Source organism: Dasypus novemcinctus, chromosome 15 (assembly GCF_030445035.2).
Source record: "Dasypus novemcinctus isolate mDasNov1 chromosome 15, mDasNov1.1.hap2, whole genome shotgun sequence".
Classification (NCBI taxonomy): domain Eukaryota; kingdom Metazoa; phylum Chordata; class Mammalia; order Cingulata; family Dasypodidae; genus Dasypus; species Dasypus novemcinctus.
Genome location: NC_080687.1, coordinates 93,757,330 through 93,776,092, shown reverse-complemented (window position 1 = coordinate 93,776,092; position 18,763 = coordinate 93,757,330). Strand labels below are relative to the sequence as shown.

At 43.0% G+C, this 18,763-nt stretch overlaps 1 protein-coding gene across 1 annotated transcript in view; it reads left to right on the top strand.

Moving 5' to 3' along the window:
• ESD (esterase D) overlaps nucleotides 1-5,192 on the top strand; it is a 39,596-nt gene extending 34,404 nt beyond the window's left edge. The window contains 1 exon segment of the mRNA XM_071208123.1: nucleotides 5,044-5,192. Within this exon segment, the coding sequence (XP_071064224.1) occupies nucleotides 5,044-5,112 (69 nt within the window). The 3' untranslated portion in view covers nucleotides 5,113-5,192.
• The last annotated feature ends 13,571 nt before the right edge of the window (nucleotides 5,193-18,763 follow it).

Below are 18,763 nucleotides of genomic sequence, written 5' to 3'. Positions count from 1 at the left end.
TGATACTTTGTATTTCTGGTTGTTTAAGAATAATTACTGAATTTCAGGTGACTTGCAAATTTTCCTTGACTAAATACTTTTGGACTATCAACTACTCACCTATTTATGCTACTACACCTGTAATTTTAAAAATTCTGCTTTTATTCTTAAAAAATTATAAGATTTGGAACATAGTATTAACAAGAACTTTTATTTCAGGATGAAAAATGAACACTAAAAAGTTAGACTTGATTGTGATTTTTTAAAACATTCTTATTTGGTTGAAGGGACATGCATAAGCATCTAAATGAAGCTAGATCGGTGTGGTAATATGGTACATTACAGCTGGCAAAGTGTTTCCAAGCATTAGCTCAGTGTGTCCTTATGCAGCCCAGTGAGGACCCCTTCCCCTCCCCACTTGCCTGGATGAGGCAGCAGGCGCAGCTGTTTTTCTCAGCGCACACTGCTAGTATATGGTGGAACCAGGCTGGAGCCCAGTCATCTGAGTGTGAACACTGTCCTGCTGTCGTCTGGCTGTCCTCAGACAAGGCGACGTTGTGCCGCTGAGGAGTGTGGCATTAGAGCAAGCTCCAGGAGAGCTCGTGCCCAGGTCGCTGCTGTCTAACTTAGGCAGCAGAGCTGAGCAGCCCCCCTGCTCCTGGGGATGCTGTGAACAGGTGAACGTAGTGCGTGTCACATGGGAAGACGTCAACAACCACGGCTGCCTTATTGTCTCTCGGCATCCATCCTTAAGGAGTAGAAAGTTTTTAGATTTTTAAAAATATTTACCGTCATAATTACATATTTTAAAGATCAATAGCTATTCTTGAGAATTCAATACCAATTGATTATAAATACCGTAGTGCATTAACTATTAATTATAGCGATACGTAACATACCAAACCCATGGTTTTTTCCCAAATGACTTTACCTTCTTGGCATTAGCTGTGTTGGATGCCTCTTCTGCTTTCCCTGAGACTGTGCCAGGAAATTCTGTCATTACTATAGAAAAGTTTCAGCCTGCCAACAAAGACTCAAAATCTCTGGAGTTTGTTGTGAAAACAGCTTAGGAGTCAAGAACACTGGTGATATGCTTCTAGGGGGAAAAATTGACTTATTTATTTCTAAAATGCCCATATCCCAAGCAAGTAACATACTTAGTTGGCTTTACCTAACCAGGGGTCAAGACAAAACATCCAGTTCCTCTAAAAAATTAACAAGTACTGAAATCACCAGAGTCACCATCTTCAGGGCAGGCATAATTTCCCATTCACTTTCCTGCCAGGAAATTTGGATTAAGAGTGAACTACACAGTTGAAGCAGATTTTGTTTAGGTTTGAGGTAACTGAGTGGACCTCTTTGGGTGGTGACTGCAGTGGCTCCTTGCAGATTTTTAAGTCCACTTCCACTGACCTCAGACTATCTAAGGTCTGAGAGTTTTATCATCTGCTTTATTGTTTGATTATAAAAACAATATAACTTGATGCTCTATGTATTTATGAAATAGGACCTGTGAAAAAGAAAATAAGTTGAAAATATTAGGGTCCATATAAGTAATAGTGATCTGACAAGTAAAACAGCAAATCAATAAGACCCTGTGCGTGTTTACCCAGTTCCTGTCCTTTACTTCTTTGTCATGGTATTAAATGCTGACAGTTCATATTCATGCTCTGTCAGCTGTCAAAACAACAAAGGCTGTGGGAGAGGAAGCGTTATTGCATGGGGATATTTATTTGGTTTGTGACCTCCTATAATATGTCTTTTTCTGTTTTGGCTTCAGTAGCTCCAAATTGAAAAAGCACTAAGGCAGAATTTTGAGAGCTGGTATAGGAAGGATCAAGTCTGAGTCTGAAAAGGAACGACCCAGAGTGTCTTACTTTTAGTTTTTTGAAGGTGTATAGTCAGGAAACCATGTTAGTGCCTAAAATTCAGTTACCTGAGACAATTCCAGAAACTACATCCCCTTTTGGAGGTTATAGGAAGCAAGGCTCTCACCCCCTCCTCAAGTCACAGGCTGGCTTTGAAGAGTCAGCGGCTCTTTTTTTTTTTTAAAGACTTATTTTTTATTTCTTTCCCCTTCCACCCCCCCCCAGTTGTCTGCTCTCTGTGTCCATTTGTTGTGTGTTCTTCTGTGACTGCTTCTATCCTTATCAGTGGCACCGGGAATCTGTGTTTCTTTTTGTTGCATCATCTTGCTGTGTCAGCTCTCCGTGTGTGTCGCGCCATTCCTGGGCAGGCTGCATTTTCTTTCACACTGGGTGGCTCTCCTTACAGAGTACACTCCTTATGCGTGGGACTGACTCCCCTATGCAGGGGACACCCCTGCGTGGCACGGCACTCCTTGCGCACATCAGCACTGTATGTGGGACAGCTCCACACGGGTCAAGGAGGCCCAGGGTTTGAACTGGGGACGTCCCATGTGGTAGGCGGATGCCCTATCCACTGGCCAGGTCTGTTTCCCAAGTCAGAGGCTCTTTTGGCCTCTTTGCCTGCCCATTAGAGAAAATGTGACTGAGAACTCCAGAATTTCAGGGATGCTTCACTCTGCTTAGCCTGGTGACCCAGCACAGAGACTCTCAGTGTTTCTTAAAGAAGCAAGTCCAGACCCTTCAATAATCTTTTTCTCTTTACCCTAACAGACTTAATAACCTGGGGCGTCACATCTGAGCTTTTCTAGTTGGATCTGGAAACTGTAGAAAAACACTGCCCAGCATAGCTGCTAAAGCATAGCTGCGTTTTGAGAGTGGAGTGAAGAATAAGAGAATGTGTTCATTTATTTTTATACTCCAAGAGTCAGAGTCTTGCTACCAAAGATTTTTCTGTGTGAAGTGTGAGGTAGAGGAGGGAAAGACCTCTTCACGTGTCTTATAGGCAATTGCACAAGCTGTAACATAGCAGGTAATGCAATGAAAGATTAATAAACAGAACTTGGAACTAGTCCAAGGTGACACAGCTTCTCTCTAATTGTTTAACTTCAGCATCTTCTAGTTCTCAGAATGCCAATAGTTCACATGTATCCTGTTGCCTTCTTATTAACATTTTAGAAATTCCTCTTGGCCTTTCATGACAGGCATTTTCTATTTTCTCACAAAGTTGGATCTTGATTTCCTTTGGATTTTCAAATGAAATACACTGTTATATTGCAATATATCCCTGACAGCTCAGAGTTGTCACTCAGTTTTCCCTAGGACTTTTCTGATAAATGTGACAATAGTGATAATAATAGTAAAACAATGGCAGCTACTCAACATCTCCCTGAGACCATGCAAAGCTCTTAACACGTGAGACTAAGCATACATGTTCACATGAGAGCTTTTCTCATGCAAATACTTGAGGCATCAGTTTTCCTGCATCAGTGTCTGTTTTCAATCAGACCCATCTATTGGTGTGTGAAAAATGGCAGGTACTTCTTGGTACTGTATTTCACAAGTTTTGTGTCCTGAAAATCATGGGCCTGTTGAACCTCTTAACAAGTCAAGAATTACATGGGTGGGAAATGCTTTTCTTTAAGTTTCTTTCTTTATATAGGAAAGTATCCTTTAGCTCTAAATTTTCCTAATCAACTGCAACCCAAGTAAGATGATTTTTCTACTTGCCTGATCATTGAAAGATGTGAAACTAAATAATATCAAGGCTCAGCCTTACTCTTGACAACACTCTTGTCTGATTCGCTTCCATGGTTGAGCCTGGGAAACCAGAAGGCTGATTGCTCTCAAATGGCTTTGGTGCCTTTCTGTACTGCTGTTCCCAAGATAGGTATTGGATGCCTCTCTGGAAGTAAGAGACTGAGAACATTTATTAATTTATCAAACACCTTAGGAAATGGTCTTGTTTCCTGAAACCCAGGTGCTATTTTTATATTGCCTGTTTTTACATCTGAAGAACTTAGAGAAAAACCTCCTTGGCTCTATCTACCCCACCCACCCCCATCAGCGACCATTCGTTAGCTTAAGGTGAAAGTAAGAAAAGGCTTTCTTAGACTTTTTCTGTCTCAGTTATTTTCATCCACCTTGTATTCTAACTTTCGCTGGAGAGATTCATGCTCCCAGAAAGATTGCCTTGTGTTTAATACCCTTAGAAAGCTCTTTGGACCTTAACTTTTTTTCTTTTTCCTTTTGAAAACTCTTGTCTGTCTTGTACTCAGAGGAGGTGTCATAGTCACCCAGGGAAGGGATTACCTCTCTGCCTACTTATAGGATACATATAATTGATCAGACACTTGAGGTCTGTTTTAGCTCAGTTCTCTGTGTTTCTTGGGAGGGTGGGGAGTATAAACGAGCTTACCGACTTTTTACCAAATTTGTTATATTGCTAAGGGGTTCCAGGGGTTAATTAACTATTCCTTTCTCCTAAAATAAAAATGTGAGATGCTTTTACTAGATAGGAGTTAGAATTCTTGACATGGCTTACCATGCTTGTTTTTCGCTTCCCACACTATAATCTCCTCTATATTTAATGGTTTGGTGTAAATCTAGGGCATTTGAGCATCTTCATGTTATCTCTCTTGTTAATGTATGCTTATTTTGTATTTTAATAGTCACTATCCTACTGACACGAGTGTGCTTCTTTTGTGAATTGAAACGTCTTGTCCATGTTTCTAACTCTCTAAATCCTGTTTGATTCTTTCATTCCCTGTAGATGTGACCACATGTCTACTTTGAATATTTCTTTTCTTTGCATCCTAATGGCAGCATTTAAAATCAAGTTGGTGTAGAATTTTTTTTTTAGGTTTATTTTATTTATCTCTCCCCACCCCCTTGTTGTTTGCACTTGGTGTGTCTGTTCATCGTCTTTGTTTCTTTAGGAGGCACCGGGAACCGAACCTGGGACCTTCGATGTGGGAGGGAGGAGCCTAACCACTTAAGCCACCTCTGCTCCCTGCTTTGTTGTATCTCTCGTTATGTTTTTCCTCATACGATATTTGCCCTCTTGTGTCCAGCTTATTTCACTCAATATGTCTACTTAAAAGCAAACTAAGTGACACAAGAAACTTATTGAGTGTCCCTAATAGTAATGTTTTAAAATAGTAGATAAATTCTAATGCGCTCTGTCTTTGTCTTCCAGGGTTACGATCACATTGCAACCTTTATCACTGATCACATCAGACATCATGCAAAATACCTGAAGGCATGAAAAACTTCAGCTGGTCAAATCTCTTCAGAGTTATGAAAGTTGTAATAAACAGAATTGCAGGAATAAAAGGCTTAGTTCTATTCTATGGCTGAATCACTTTCTGGGGAAATATATGAAACCTACTTCTGATTTTTAAACTTATTTTACCAGAGTTGACATGGGAAACCCTTACTACTATACAGCTTTGTGGACGTCTTTTGGAAATCCTTGTTATTTTGACTTCAGGCCTAGGAATCTGAAAATAATCCCGTTCAGATCACAGGCGGATGTGCTGGGCAGGGGGTCCACGGCGCCGCCCAAGCGCCTCCCCCTGTGGATGCCAAGGCCGGGAGGCAGGGTCTGGCCTGTCCTGTTCAACATGGCGGCTCTGCTGCCAGCCAGGGCTCGGCTTCTCCTGGGTGTTTAATAACTTCATTAGTTGCTGACTCAAGAAGCAGACTCAGGAACGTTCAGTGAATTCCCCATCGTTCCGCAGCTGTTTTATGAGGAGCCAGATTTCCTAAACGAGTCCCATGATTCTTCTTAACTATTTAGAGGTTTGACATTGGTTTGGGGGTATGTTAAGCCTCTTAACAATTAAGGAAAGAGTCAAGTTGGAAATAGCTAGATAAGGAAATCTGTCAATCTCATGTTACCATAAACTCAAATACTTTCTCTTATCACATGCAAAAATTTAGCTTGGTGACACACCAAAAAAGTAATTAGTCTCTTTGTATATACCAAATTGTGTTCCTTTAAGAATTTAATAAAAAAATAAAAGCTTAATGGATAAACTTTTAGAACATGGTGATAGGTGAAGCCTGGTTGTTTCAAAAGTTTTTCTGTTAGCACAAAGGTACATTTTAAATATTCAGTGAGAATGCGTATTTAATATAATTATAGATAGTACTCAAAATTACAAATACTGAAAATTAGCACTATATTAAATATGAGTGATCAGGATTGAGCTCTGTGGTGAGCCTCGCAGACAACCTTCCACACAAGACGCTCCAGTCTAAGCAGCCGAGCGCCCTGTAATGAGGAAGCGCTTTTACCACGTGAGCTTTTTTCTCTTGTGGTAAATCCCTTTGTAAAGAAAAACACTTGTGTTACCCTAAGATCATTGTGTCCCTCAAAGTCAGCCAGAGGATCGTAACTAGTAGAGCTATATATTAAAAAGATAGAAGACAACACATGGCGTGACTGCCGGGGCTGGCTCGCGAGCCCGCAGGCCCAGGGCGGGCGGCTGGAAGGGGAAGGGCCCGCGGGCTGGAGCGGGCAGCGCCAGGGCTGGCGTCCGCGGCGGGATTTCTCCCAATGATGAAGCCTGTTACCAGGGCATTCTCTTACTCAGCCACACGACCACAAGCCTGAGCTACAGCTGCAAAAGCCCTTCACAGGGGCACCTGTATGAGCATCTTTCCCTAGACCTCCAGCTCCGAGGTTAGGCGTCTGGTTTGAGAACGTTCCTTTTTTAAGACAAGCCATTTAGAAGATAAATTTCCCTTTCAGCACTGCCGCTGCTGCGTCCCGTAAGTGATACTTACTAGCGTCCCTGTGAGTTCTTCTTTTACCTTTGGTTTAAGAGTCTGTTGTTTAGGGGAGTGGGTGTAGCCCAGTGGTTGAGTGCCTGCCTCCCATGTATGAGATCCTGGGTTCAATCCCTGGTGCCTCCTAAAAAAATAAAAAGAGCTGTTGTTTAATTTCTATGTGTTTGTAAATTTTCCAGTTTTCCCTGTTACTGATTTTTAGCTTCATTCCATGGGGCTGGAGATGATACATTATATGATTTCAAGTTTTATTTGAAACTTGTTTTGTGACCTAATATTTGGCCTTTCCTGGAGAATGTACTGTTTCTTAAAGTGATCTTTAAGAGAATTTTACAATCTGCTTAACATAACCCAGGAAATCTGTGTCAGTTTCATGGACTCTTTTTGTAACTGATTCTGTCAGGCAACTTCTAGAAGCATCCAAAGCCAGACTTGGGAAGCCCTAGCCAGGGCAGGAGAAAATGCCCTTTTGGTCTTGGGAGAGGAAATAAAAGGAATCTCTATCCTTGCAGTATCTGGCCTAAGCCCAAGATTCCAATCCAAAAGCATTACATTTCTAACTTCATTTTGTCTCTGGCACCAGGTGTCAGCCTCGTCACTGGTGTCACTTGCTGAACAAGTTCATTTTCTTGTGTAGTGTGTAAACAACAGAATCCCAGCATTTCCTTCCTGGCCTGGTAATGATGTACTCAGCCAGTTAAATAAGCACTGTTATCTCCTTGGATTTACGAGATGAATTCAGATACCATAAAAATGACACATATAGGTGGGAACAGGGTGAATCAAGAGTCGTTTCGTTCAATTTGTCAAGATACGCCAGGCATCCTGGTTTTGGTGTGTGTGTGTGTGTGTGTGTGTGTGTGTCTAACCCCTGTATTTAGATGGTAATATTGATCAGAGGCTGTTTATGTGGTGGATTGACGGCATATTGCCTTTTTGGTCATCCCTGGTGAAGTAGAACTATTTTTCTCAAAAGAATAAAACCCACTCCTTGTGGTTCTTTTCTGAAACAATTTCAGTCAAAACACTGCCACCCAGTGTTTTGATTAGGAGAAGCAAAATAGACCACCCACTTGAAAACAGTTTTCCAGTATATATAGCAAATAACATACTTTCGTAGTTATAAGCGCGTAAGTCCTGGAAGACTATAAAATAGTTCGTTTTGAGTGTAGAGCTGTCCGGTCCATATCTTGCTGCACAGCAGAGCAGCTATCCCAGCTAAGGGAACCATCGCTCTGGCTTTTGGAATGAATGGTGAGATGATCCTGCCCGCCCTCCCAGCCTGGGTTCCCGTCCGGCGCGCCACGGGAGCCGGGCTAAGGCTCTCGGCAGCGTGGTCGCTCCTCAGGGATCCTGCTCCTGCCTCGGCACCGCCGCGTCTCCAGACACGCCTGGGTCCCGCCGCTCGCCCCAGGAGTGAGTGCAGGTCCCTGCGCTGTGTCTCCCTGTCCTGCTGCCCCAGCCCCAACCGCTCAGGTCGGCCTGGGATTCGCCAGGACGTGTCAGACACCAGGTCCCGCGCCCGAGAGCCCGGGGACCTCGCACGGGCTTTCCAGACGCCCGGCGAGCTCACCTAAGGGGCGCAGGGAGGCGAGCCCCCCTCGCCTTGCCCTGCAGGGGTCCGGGCGCCCCGCCCCGCCTCTCCCAGCACTGCAGGCCTCCTGCGCTCTCGCACCCGCGGAGCAGGAAGTCCCGCAGGCGTCTAGCTGCTCACTGGAAGGCGCGTTGGAGAACGCGGTGGAATTCAGCGCTCACGTGCTGGGGAAGGCATCGGGCGTTCGTGTTAAACCCGAAGGCCGCGGGGGACACAGAGTGACCGTGCCCGGAAACGCGCCGCCACAGGCCACAGGCAGGCGGGTGGGAGAGGGGCAGAGGCCGCAGGGCTGCGGGGGCTGGCGCTGCGTAGGGGCTGCGGTGCAGCGCAGAGGCGGGCGCGGGGAGCGGCCTCGCGCCCCTTCAGCACCGACTCGCCGGCTCCTTCCAGGCGCCAGACGCGGCGGGGGCGGCGCCGCGGGAAGGGCCCGGGTCCTGCCGCCTCCCTGTCCACTGCTCGGAGGAGCCTCGAGGAGGGAAGCCAGGCAGGGCTGAGGTCCAGCGTGAGTGGGGCAGGGCTGTCTCGGGCCTGAACAGCAAGGGCGGGAGGGAGGCAGGCCAGGGAAGGAGGAGGGAAGAGGCGGGAGCTCAACCACCCAACCCCCACGGCCCCAGCCCAGAGGGGAGAAGACGTCCACTTTCCCAGCCAAAAGGTCATTTGACGGTTCCCTTCCCACGGCCTTCGTTTTCTCTGTAAATTAAGACACAAGCTGAGAGCAAACGGAAAAAATTTTGAGGCAACAGTTTGGAAGAACTGAAGCAGGAGGGAGGAAAAAAGGCAAATGGCAGGAAGTTACATTAATGTCTAAGCAGAGTCGTGTCCAGTTAAGCAATAACAGCGAGACGGGCCGTGGCTCAGCTCCCCACCCGCACGTCCGCCCCACGAGGGCGCGGAGCTTCCCGGGGCAGTGGCGCCCCTTCTCCCCCGCCTGCCCCGCCGGCCCCCGGGACAGGCAGAGACTGGCAGCGGGTGGCGCCGAGACGCACGCCCTGCTGAGGCTTCCCGCAGAGAGGAGCGGCCGCTGTCAGGGAGGGTCTCGCGCGCCAAGGACTGACTTCTATGGACTTGGCGTCTCTTCTCATCTGGACAGCCGCAGCCGTCTGCTTTTGTCACCTCTTCACTCAGCATCCTAGGCACCTGCCCGCTGCCGCGCGCGGGTCCTCAGCGGCTGGCTCCCGGAGCTGCTGCGGCGATCTGCCCCGCGTCCCGCACTCGCAAAGCACCGAGGCGCCTTCTCGCCGCCTCACAGCCAAGTGCGGGCGCGCTCGGCTCTGGGCTGCTTTTCTGTTTGTTTTTGTTGTTTGTGTTTTGTGTTGAAATGATCCAATTTTATTTGTCATTAAAAGCTATTTCTGTATTTTGATAGTAGAAACAATTCTGATGGGTAAACAAAACATGGTATAGCCATACAATGGAACATTATTCAGCCATAAAAAAGGAATGAAATTCTGATACAGGAAACAACATGGTGGGACCTTGAAGACATCAAGCTGGCTGAAACAAGCCAGACACAGAAGGACATATTGAATGCTCTCACTGATGGGAAATAGTTAGAATAAGCAAATTCATAGACAAAAACTAGAAAATAGGTTACCAGGGGCTGGGGTGCAGCTAGAGAATGGGGAGGTAATGCTTCAATTGTACAGTTTCTTTTGGGATGATGGAAAAGTTTTGGTAATGGGTGATGTAGCAATTGTGAAAGTAATTAACACCAAGTTGCATATTTGTATGTGGTTAAAAGGGAAACTTTTAAGTTGCATATATGTTATTAGAATAAATTGTTTATAAAAACCTATGGGACTCTACCACACAAACAGGGAACAATAATGTAAATCATGAGCTTAGTTAATAGTGCAATTATAATAATATTCTGTTATCATTTGTAACAAATGCACCACACTAAAGGAAGGTGTTAATATTGGGGGGGGGGGGTATGGAACCCTGTATTTTCTATATGACTTTTCTGTAAACCTGCTTCTAGAATAAAAAAGAAATGATACTGAGATAAACATTCCTATAAATTCATACTTGTTCCTATTTCTTAGTTTCCCATAAAAAAGTATTTCTAAATGTCAAGATACTTAGGTAAAACATATGCATGCATATTTTGATATATTGTGCCAAAAATTGCCTGTTGAAAATAGTATAATGATTTACAGTCTACTCAATAATACTTGGTGACATTGGCAACTTTTTGCCCTGTCTCCCTTTCCTGGCCATGCTAGAGAATTCCACTTGAACTTGACATGCCCAGAAAGTGAGAAATGGCAAGAACAACAGGTTGGCAGTCCAAATTCAAGAAGCCCACTTTTTTTTAAGATTTGGTTTATGTATCTCCCCCCTCCCCCCACCGCTGTTTGCACTCGCTGTCTGCTTGTCTTCTTTTTTTAGGAGGCACCAGGAACCGAACCCAGGACTTCCCAACCCCAATTGCTCGAGCCACCTCTGCTCCCCAGGCTTTTGGTCCTTGAAACTTTGCTGGATCTCAGAGCTCAGCAGTTCACTGAGAAAACATTTACTTGTTCGAAGTAGCCTCAGTAAATTAAATTAATACATTTTTGCATACATTCTGCTCTTTTGCCCAAGGAGTAGGTCGATTAAAAACCACTCGGATGCAGCTCCGTGGCTGAGCACCTGCTTCCCATGTACGAGGTCCTGGGTTCAATCCCTGGTGCCTCAAAACAACAATGAAACTTAAAAACCATTCATTAGAGACCAAGTTACAAAATTAATGCTTACAGGCTGTTTTCATTCTGGCAACAGATGGTTGTCATTATAAATATTTAGGGTTTTTTTCCCTCTCATTTACGAAAGTAATACCTGTTACAGTAATTCCCCTTAAGTAGAAAAAAGTTATGTGCTTTTTCTAGTCTTCTTTTAAAAAACAAACAGCACTTTTTATTGTAGCAATATATGTACAACTCAAAATGTTCTATTTTCACCACTTTCAAGTATACAACTCAGTGGCTTTAATTACAGTCACAATATTATGCTGCCATCCCCCACCATTTTATCCAATTTTTTTTCATCACCTCCAACAGAAACTCTGCAAGCAGTAAGCAGTAACTCCCATTCCTCACCCATCTCCACATCCCTGGTAACTGGTAATCCACTTTCTGGCTATGATTTTGCTTATTTTAGATATTTCATATAAGTGAAATCGTACCATATTTGTCCTCTTGTTTGTGGCTTATTTCACTCAACAGGTCTTCACGGCTCATCCGTGTTATCATATCAGAACTTGATTCCTCTTTTCAGCTGAGTACTATTCCACTGTATGTCTACACCACATTCTGTTTACCCACCCATCTGCAGATGGACAGTTGTGCTGCTTCCACCTCTTGGCTGCTGTGAAAAATGCTGCTGTGAACATAGGTGTATAAATGTCTGTTCAAGTCCCTGCTTCCAATGGAAGTGACAGGACATACAGTCATTCTATGTTCAGCTTTCTGAGGAAGCACCAGTGCCACAGTGCCACAGTGGCTCTAACATTTTACAATCCCTACAATGTACAATGCTTCCAACCTCCCTCGTCAGTGCTTGTTATTTTTTTTTTTTTATTTTTCATAATAGCCATCTCGTGGGTATGAAGTGGTACCTCCTTCAGGTATTATTTCACATTTCCCTGATGACCATTGATATTAATCATGCCTTCACATGGTCATTGGTCATTTATATATCTTCTTTGAGAAATGTCTTGCCAAGTTCTTTGCCCGTTTTTAACTGGGTGTTTTTTGGTGGTGGTGTTGAGTTACAGCAGTTCTTTTTTTTTTTTCCCTTTGGATATTTATGGACGTTTGATAAAAACATGATATATATATATTTTTTTTTATTTCTTATGCCAATGTTTGCTTATTAAGCTAGACAAAATTATCTATACTTTCTGGAAACCATTGAATTCCTTGAAAATTTATTTCAAGTTTGAGAATCCAGTATTTGGTTTTGATTTTTTTTTTCTGTTGGAGCCTCACTTTTTTTAAAATTTTATTTTATTTTTAATATTACATTCAAAAAATGAATCCCCATATAACCCCCATCCCCCTCACCCCACTCCTCCCCCCATAGCAACAATCTCCTCCATCATCATGAGACATTCATTGCATTTGGTGAATACATCTCTGAGCACTGCTGCACCTCATGGTCAATAGTCCACACCATAGCCCACACTCTCCCACAATCCACCCAGTGGGCCATGGGAGGACATACAATCTCTGATAACTGTCCCTGCAGCATCACCCAGGACAACTCCAAGTCCCCAAAACGCCTCCACATCTCATCTCTTTCTCCCATTCCCCACACCCAGCAGCCACCATGGCCACTTTCTCCACACCAATGCCACATTTTCTTCAATTACTAATCATAATAGTTCATGAATAGAATATCAGTAAGTCCACTCTAATCCTTACTCTATTCCTCCATCCTGTGGACCTTGGAATGGTTGTGTCCACTCCACATCTATATCAAGAGGGGCCATAGATTCCACATGGATGCTGGATGCAATCCTCCTGCTTTCAGTTGTAGGCACTCTTGGCTCCCTGGTGTGGTGGTTGACCTTCTTCAACTCCATGTTAGCTGAGTGGGGTAAGTCCAATAAACCAGAGTGTAGGAGCTGAAGTCTGTTGAGGCTCAGGGCCTGGCTATCACATGGTCAGTCCAGAGATTCAGATCCCCTGGGTATATATTAAACCCCAGCATCAACCACAGTTCTGGTAAAAGTAACAGGAGAGGCTTGTGAACAAAGATCACATCTGAGTCCAATTCCATCACACAGAGACACAAACTCCAAAGAAAGGCCAACCGACATGGCAGTGAACCCCATCTGCCATGACCATAGAACCTGTGGGTCTCTTTAGCCCTCAAAAGGACCAATACCTGGGGTTGTATCTACTTTATGTGTCTCTGGGACTCTGCTCAGGTGTTCATAAGGGCAATCCTTCTGACAACCTCCAGACTCTTTTTTAGAGACTCATAGCCATATAAACTAATTTATCCTTTCCATTTCCCCCTTGATTCAGGTCAAAAAGCATTTTTAACTCCTGGTATTATATGTAGACTGAGATATTCTGCTGGTCTGAGTTGACCCTTTTATTCAAGGTCATTTTCTAGTTACATCATCAGCTGGTACTTGGTAGTAATCCCTCAGTGCCAGGGAGGCTCATCCCCAGGAGTCGTGTCCCACACTGGGGGGAAGGAAACACATTTACATGCTGAGTTTGGCTTCGAGACTGGCCACATTTGAGCAACACAGAGGCTCTCAGGAGGTAACTTTTAGGCACCCTGCAGCTCTAGGCCTTGTTCTTATTTCAGGTGCACAGGTTCACAAGCATAGTCATTAGTATCAAGGGCTCATTGTTGGACCTTCCTTCTTTTTTGGTCTTTGCCATTGCACTTGGGGGATTGTTGCTGTTCCTTTAGGGACTGTGATAGAGCTCCCCTGGCTAGGAACTCAACACTCCCTCAGTTGTTGTTTTTAATTGTATCCACTATGAAAATATCCAAACATTTTTATGTACCCTGAATATATGCCCTGTGGAACTCCCTGCCAACCATGTGTCCCCTGTCAATAACATCCCCCACCAGTATTCCTTCAGTGCCATTGTTGAACCTCTCTGTGATCCAAAACTTCCTGAAAAGTGAAGCCCAGTGTATTGCCAGGTTCCATTAATAGTAAAATGGAATATAGCAATGAGTTTAAAGGTTAGATATAGAATACATATTGATTTGGAAAAATTAAGGTAAAAATAAATTGGGGTATCAAAAAATTTAAAAATGCAAAAGCTTTGTTTTTGATGTTTTATCTTCCATCACGGCAATAAGTGTTGCCCTGTATGCAAATTGGCAAGGCAACTACTTCCGTCTTTTCCTCAGTGTCTCCGTCCTATCTTTTTCTTTTCTTTTTTCTAATTATTAAGCTTATCTTCACAAGAGTTTTATTTTTTATTTTTATTTTTTTTAAAGATTTATTTATTTATTTAATTCCCCCCCCCCCCTTCCCTGGTTGTCTGTTCTTGGTGTCTATTTGCGGCGTCTTGTTTCTTTGTCCACTTCTGTTGTCATCAGCGGCACGGGAAGTGTGGGCGGTGCCATTCCTGGGCAGGCTGCTCTTTCTTTTCACGTTGGGCGGCTTTCCTCATGGGCGCACTCCTTGTGCGTGGGGCTCCCCCACGCGGGGGACACCCTTGCGTGGCACGGCACTCCTTGCGTGCATCAGCGCTGTGCATGGCCAGCTCCACACGGGTCAAGGAGGCCCGGGGTTTGAACCGCGGAGCTCCCATATGGTAGACGGACGCCCTAACCACTGGGCCAAAGTCCGTTTCCCCCACAAGAGTTTTAGATCACAGTAATCCATATATACAATATACATTACTCCCACATATCCAACATAAAACCTTTTCCCTTCACAGCAATAATCTTTTTACATATTCATACTATATTTACTGCAACTGATGTACAGATATTGAGACAATAGCTTTCAAACAAGATAATATTTGGGTTTACATTGTGGTTTATATTTTAGACTATACAATTTTCTAAATTTTTAGTTATCTTATGTTTTACAATATGATTTACATTTTAGCCTATCAGCCGCTATATATTTTTGGTGTAATTTTACATGTCTTATATACATCCTTGTGTACCCTTGTGGAACACTTCTATTGCCCACACAGTTACATTGGTTCCATCTTCAATAGCTCTTTCCCAATCCCCTTAGGGCCCACAATGACCATCAATCTTCATTGTTTGAAGGGCCATGTTGAGAGATACTTGAAACAGTGTTGAGGGCTTGACATGTTCAACTGCCCTAATGCACTGGGAGCCACCATTTCTCTTGAGAGATACAGTTACCTCTATTTGAGGGCATCAGTCCTCCCCAGGATGTGGGTATACCTTTACTCTCATTATATGGGTCTCTATCCAATGATATAACCCATTATGGCAAAATGAGCATTCACATATTCCCTAGGAGCCTGTCTTGCATCAGATTATCTCCTTTAGGCATCTTAAACAGGTAACTTTCCCTATTTTTGAAAAGGTTTTCTCAGCATTATACTTTCAACCAAATACCTGACAATCTCCTATGTTTGTATGTTGCCCCACCCTCCCTCCAATTTCTTGGGCAATATTACCCATCCTCCCATCTCCAGCCCCCCTCAAGCCTGTAAAGCCTCACCCAAAGGTAACCCTATGCCATTTTATCCCTTCCTTGTACAAATACTTACCTCCCATGTAGGTGTCAGCTTACATCCTTCCTCTAACCCCAATTTCCTGTAAGCCTATCATCTAGTCTCTAGCTCTCTGAGGCAGCTTGGTTTACTTATTTCATATCATTGAGGTCATGTAGTGTTTGTCCTTCAATGCCTGGGTTGCTTCACTCAACATAAGGTTCTCAAGATTCATCCATGTTATCGCATGTGTTTGTAGTGTATTTGTTCCTAAAGCCGAGTAGTATTCCATTGTGTGTATATACCACATTTTATTTATCTATTCATCTGTTGATGGGCATTTGGGTCGATTCCAACTTTTGGCAATGGTGAACAATGCTGCTATGAACAGTGCTGTGCATATATCGGTTTGTGTCCTTGTTTTCAGTTCTATTGGGTATATACCCAGCAGTGGAATTGCTGGGTCATATGGCAAATCTATGGTTAGTTTTTTGAGAAATCGCCAAACTGTCCTCCAGAATGGTTGGATCCTTCTGCATTCCCACCAGCAGTGGATGAGTGTTCCCCTTTCTTCACATCCTCTCCAGCATTTGTAGTCTTCTGTTTTTTTTCATAGCTGCCAATCTTATGGAAGTAAGATGGTATCTAATTGTAGTTTTGATTTGCATTTCCCTGATAGCTAGAGATTTGGAGCATTTTTTCATGTGCTTTTTAGCCATTCATATTTCTTCTTTGGAGAAGTGTCTGTTTACATCGTTTTCCCATTTTTAAAATGGGTTGTTTATCTTTTTATTTTCAAGATATAGGAGTTCTTTATATATGCTGGTTATAAGTCTCCTATTCGATATATGGTTACCAAATATTTTCTCCCATTGTGTAGGCTCTCTTTTCACTTTCTTGACAAACTCCTTTGAGGTGCAGAAGGCTTTAATTTTGAGGAAGTCCCATTTATCTATTTGTTCTTTTGCTGCTCGTGCTTTTGGTGTGAAGTTCATGAAGCCATTTCCTATGACAAGTTCTTGTATATGCTTCCCTACATTGCTTTCCAAAGTCTTTATGATCTTGGCTCTTATATTTAGGTTTTTGATCCATCTTGAGTTGATTTTTGTATAAGGTGTGAGATGGTAATCCTCTTTCATTCTTTTACATATGGATATCCAGTTCTCCAGGCACCATTTGTTGAATAGGCCACTCTATCCCAGCTGAGAGGGTTTGGTGGCTTTATTAAATATGATATGACTATATATATGAGGATCTATATCAGAACTCTCAATTCTGTTCCATTGGTCTGTGTGTCTCTCCTTGTGCCAACATCATGCTGTTTTCACCACCATAGCTTTGTAGTATGTTTTGAAGTCAGGTAGTGTGATTCCTCCAATTTCGCTTTTCTTTTTCAGTATGTCTTTGGCTATTCGGGGTCTCTTTCCTTTCCAAATAAATTTCATAGCTAGTTTTTCTAGTTCCTTAAAGAATGCTGTGTTGATTTTTATTGGGATTGCATTGAATGTGTAGATCACTTTTGGTAGGATAGACATCTTAATAATATTTAGTCTTCCTATCTATGAACAGGGAATATTCTTCCATTTATTTAGGTCTTCTTTGATTTCCTTGAACAGTCTTGTGTAGTTCTCAGTGTATACGTTTTTTACATCTTTAGTTAAACTTATTCCTAGGTATTTGATTTTTTTTTTTAAAGATTTATTTATTTATTTAATTCCCCCCCTCCCCCGGTTGTCTGCTCTCTGCGTGTACCTGCTGCGTCTTGTTTCTTTGTCCGCTTCTGTTGTCCTCAGCGGCACGGGAAGTGTGGGCGGTGCCATTCCTGGGCAGGCTGCACCCTCCTTCACGCTGGGCGGTTCTCCCTACGGGGCGCACTCCTTGCGCGTGGGGCTCCCCTACGCGGGGGACACCCCTGCGTGGCATGGCACTCCCTGCGCGCATCAGCACTGCACATGGGCCAGCTCCACACGGGTCAAGGAGGCCCGGGGTTCGAACTGTGGACCTCCCATGTGGTAGATGGACGCCCTAACCACTGGGCCAAGTCCGTTTCCCAAGTATTTGATTTTTTTATTCACTATTGTAAATGGTATTTGTTTCTTGATTTCCTCCTGAGCTTGTTCGTTATTGGTGTACAGAAATGTTGATTTTTGTGCATTGATCTTATAACCTGTGACTTTACTAAACTCATTTATGAGTTCTAGAAGCTTTGTTGTAGACCTCTCAGGGTTTTCTATGTATAGGATCATGTCATCTGCAAATAATGAAATTTTGACTTCTTCCTTTCCAATTTGGATGCCTTTTATATCTGGTTCTTGCCTCAGTGCTTGAGCAAGTACTTCTAAGACAATGTTAAATAGAAGGGGTGAGAGTGGGCATCCTTGTCTTGTTCCTGATCTTAGAGGGAAGGATTTTAGGATTTCACCATTGTAAATGATGTTGGCTGTGGGTTTTTCATATATACTCTTTATCATGTTCAAAAAATTTCCTTGTATTCCAATCTTTTGCAGTGTTTTTATCAAGAAAGGGTGCTGTATTTTGTCAAATGCTTTTTCTGCATCTATAGATATAATCATGTGATTTTTTTCCTTCAATCTGTTTATATGGTGTATTACATTGATTGATTTTCTTATGTTGAACCATCCTTGCATACCTGGAAGGAATCCCACTTGGCCATGGTGTATAATTCATTTAATGTGTTGTTGAATACGGTTAGCAAGTATTTTGTTGAGGATTTTTGCATCTAGGTTCATTAGAGAAATTGGTTTGTAATTTTCCTTTCTTGTGGTGTCTTTGTTTGGCTTTGGTACTAGGGTAATGTTGGCATCATAGAATGAGCTAGGTAATGTTCCTCCTGTTTTGATTTTTTGGAAGAGTTTCAGCAGGATTGGTGTTAATTCTCTCTGGAATGTTTTGTAGAATTCACCTGTGAAGCCATCTGGCCCTGGGCTCTTCTTAGTTGGGAGGTTTTTAATGACTGATTCTATCTCTTTACTCATGATTGGTTTGTTGAGATCATCAATTTCTTCTTCCACCAAGAACACAAGGCTTATGTGTTTCTAGGAATTTGTCCATTTCCTCTGAATTGTCATTTTTGTTGGAATATAGTTTTTCAAAGTATCCTCTTATGATAGTCTTTATGTCTGTGGGGTCAGTGGTGATATCTCCTTTCTCATTTCTTATTTTGTGTATTTGCATCTTCTCTCTTTTTTTCTTTGTTAGTCTAGCTAAGGGTTTGTCAATTTTATTGATATTCTCAAAGAACCAGCTCTTGGTTTTGTTTATCTTTTCAAGTGCTTTCTTATTTTCTATTTCATTTAGTTCTGCTCTGATCTTTGTTCTTTCTTTCTTCCTCCTTCCTGGGGTTA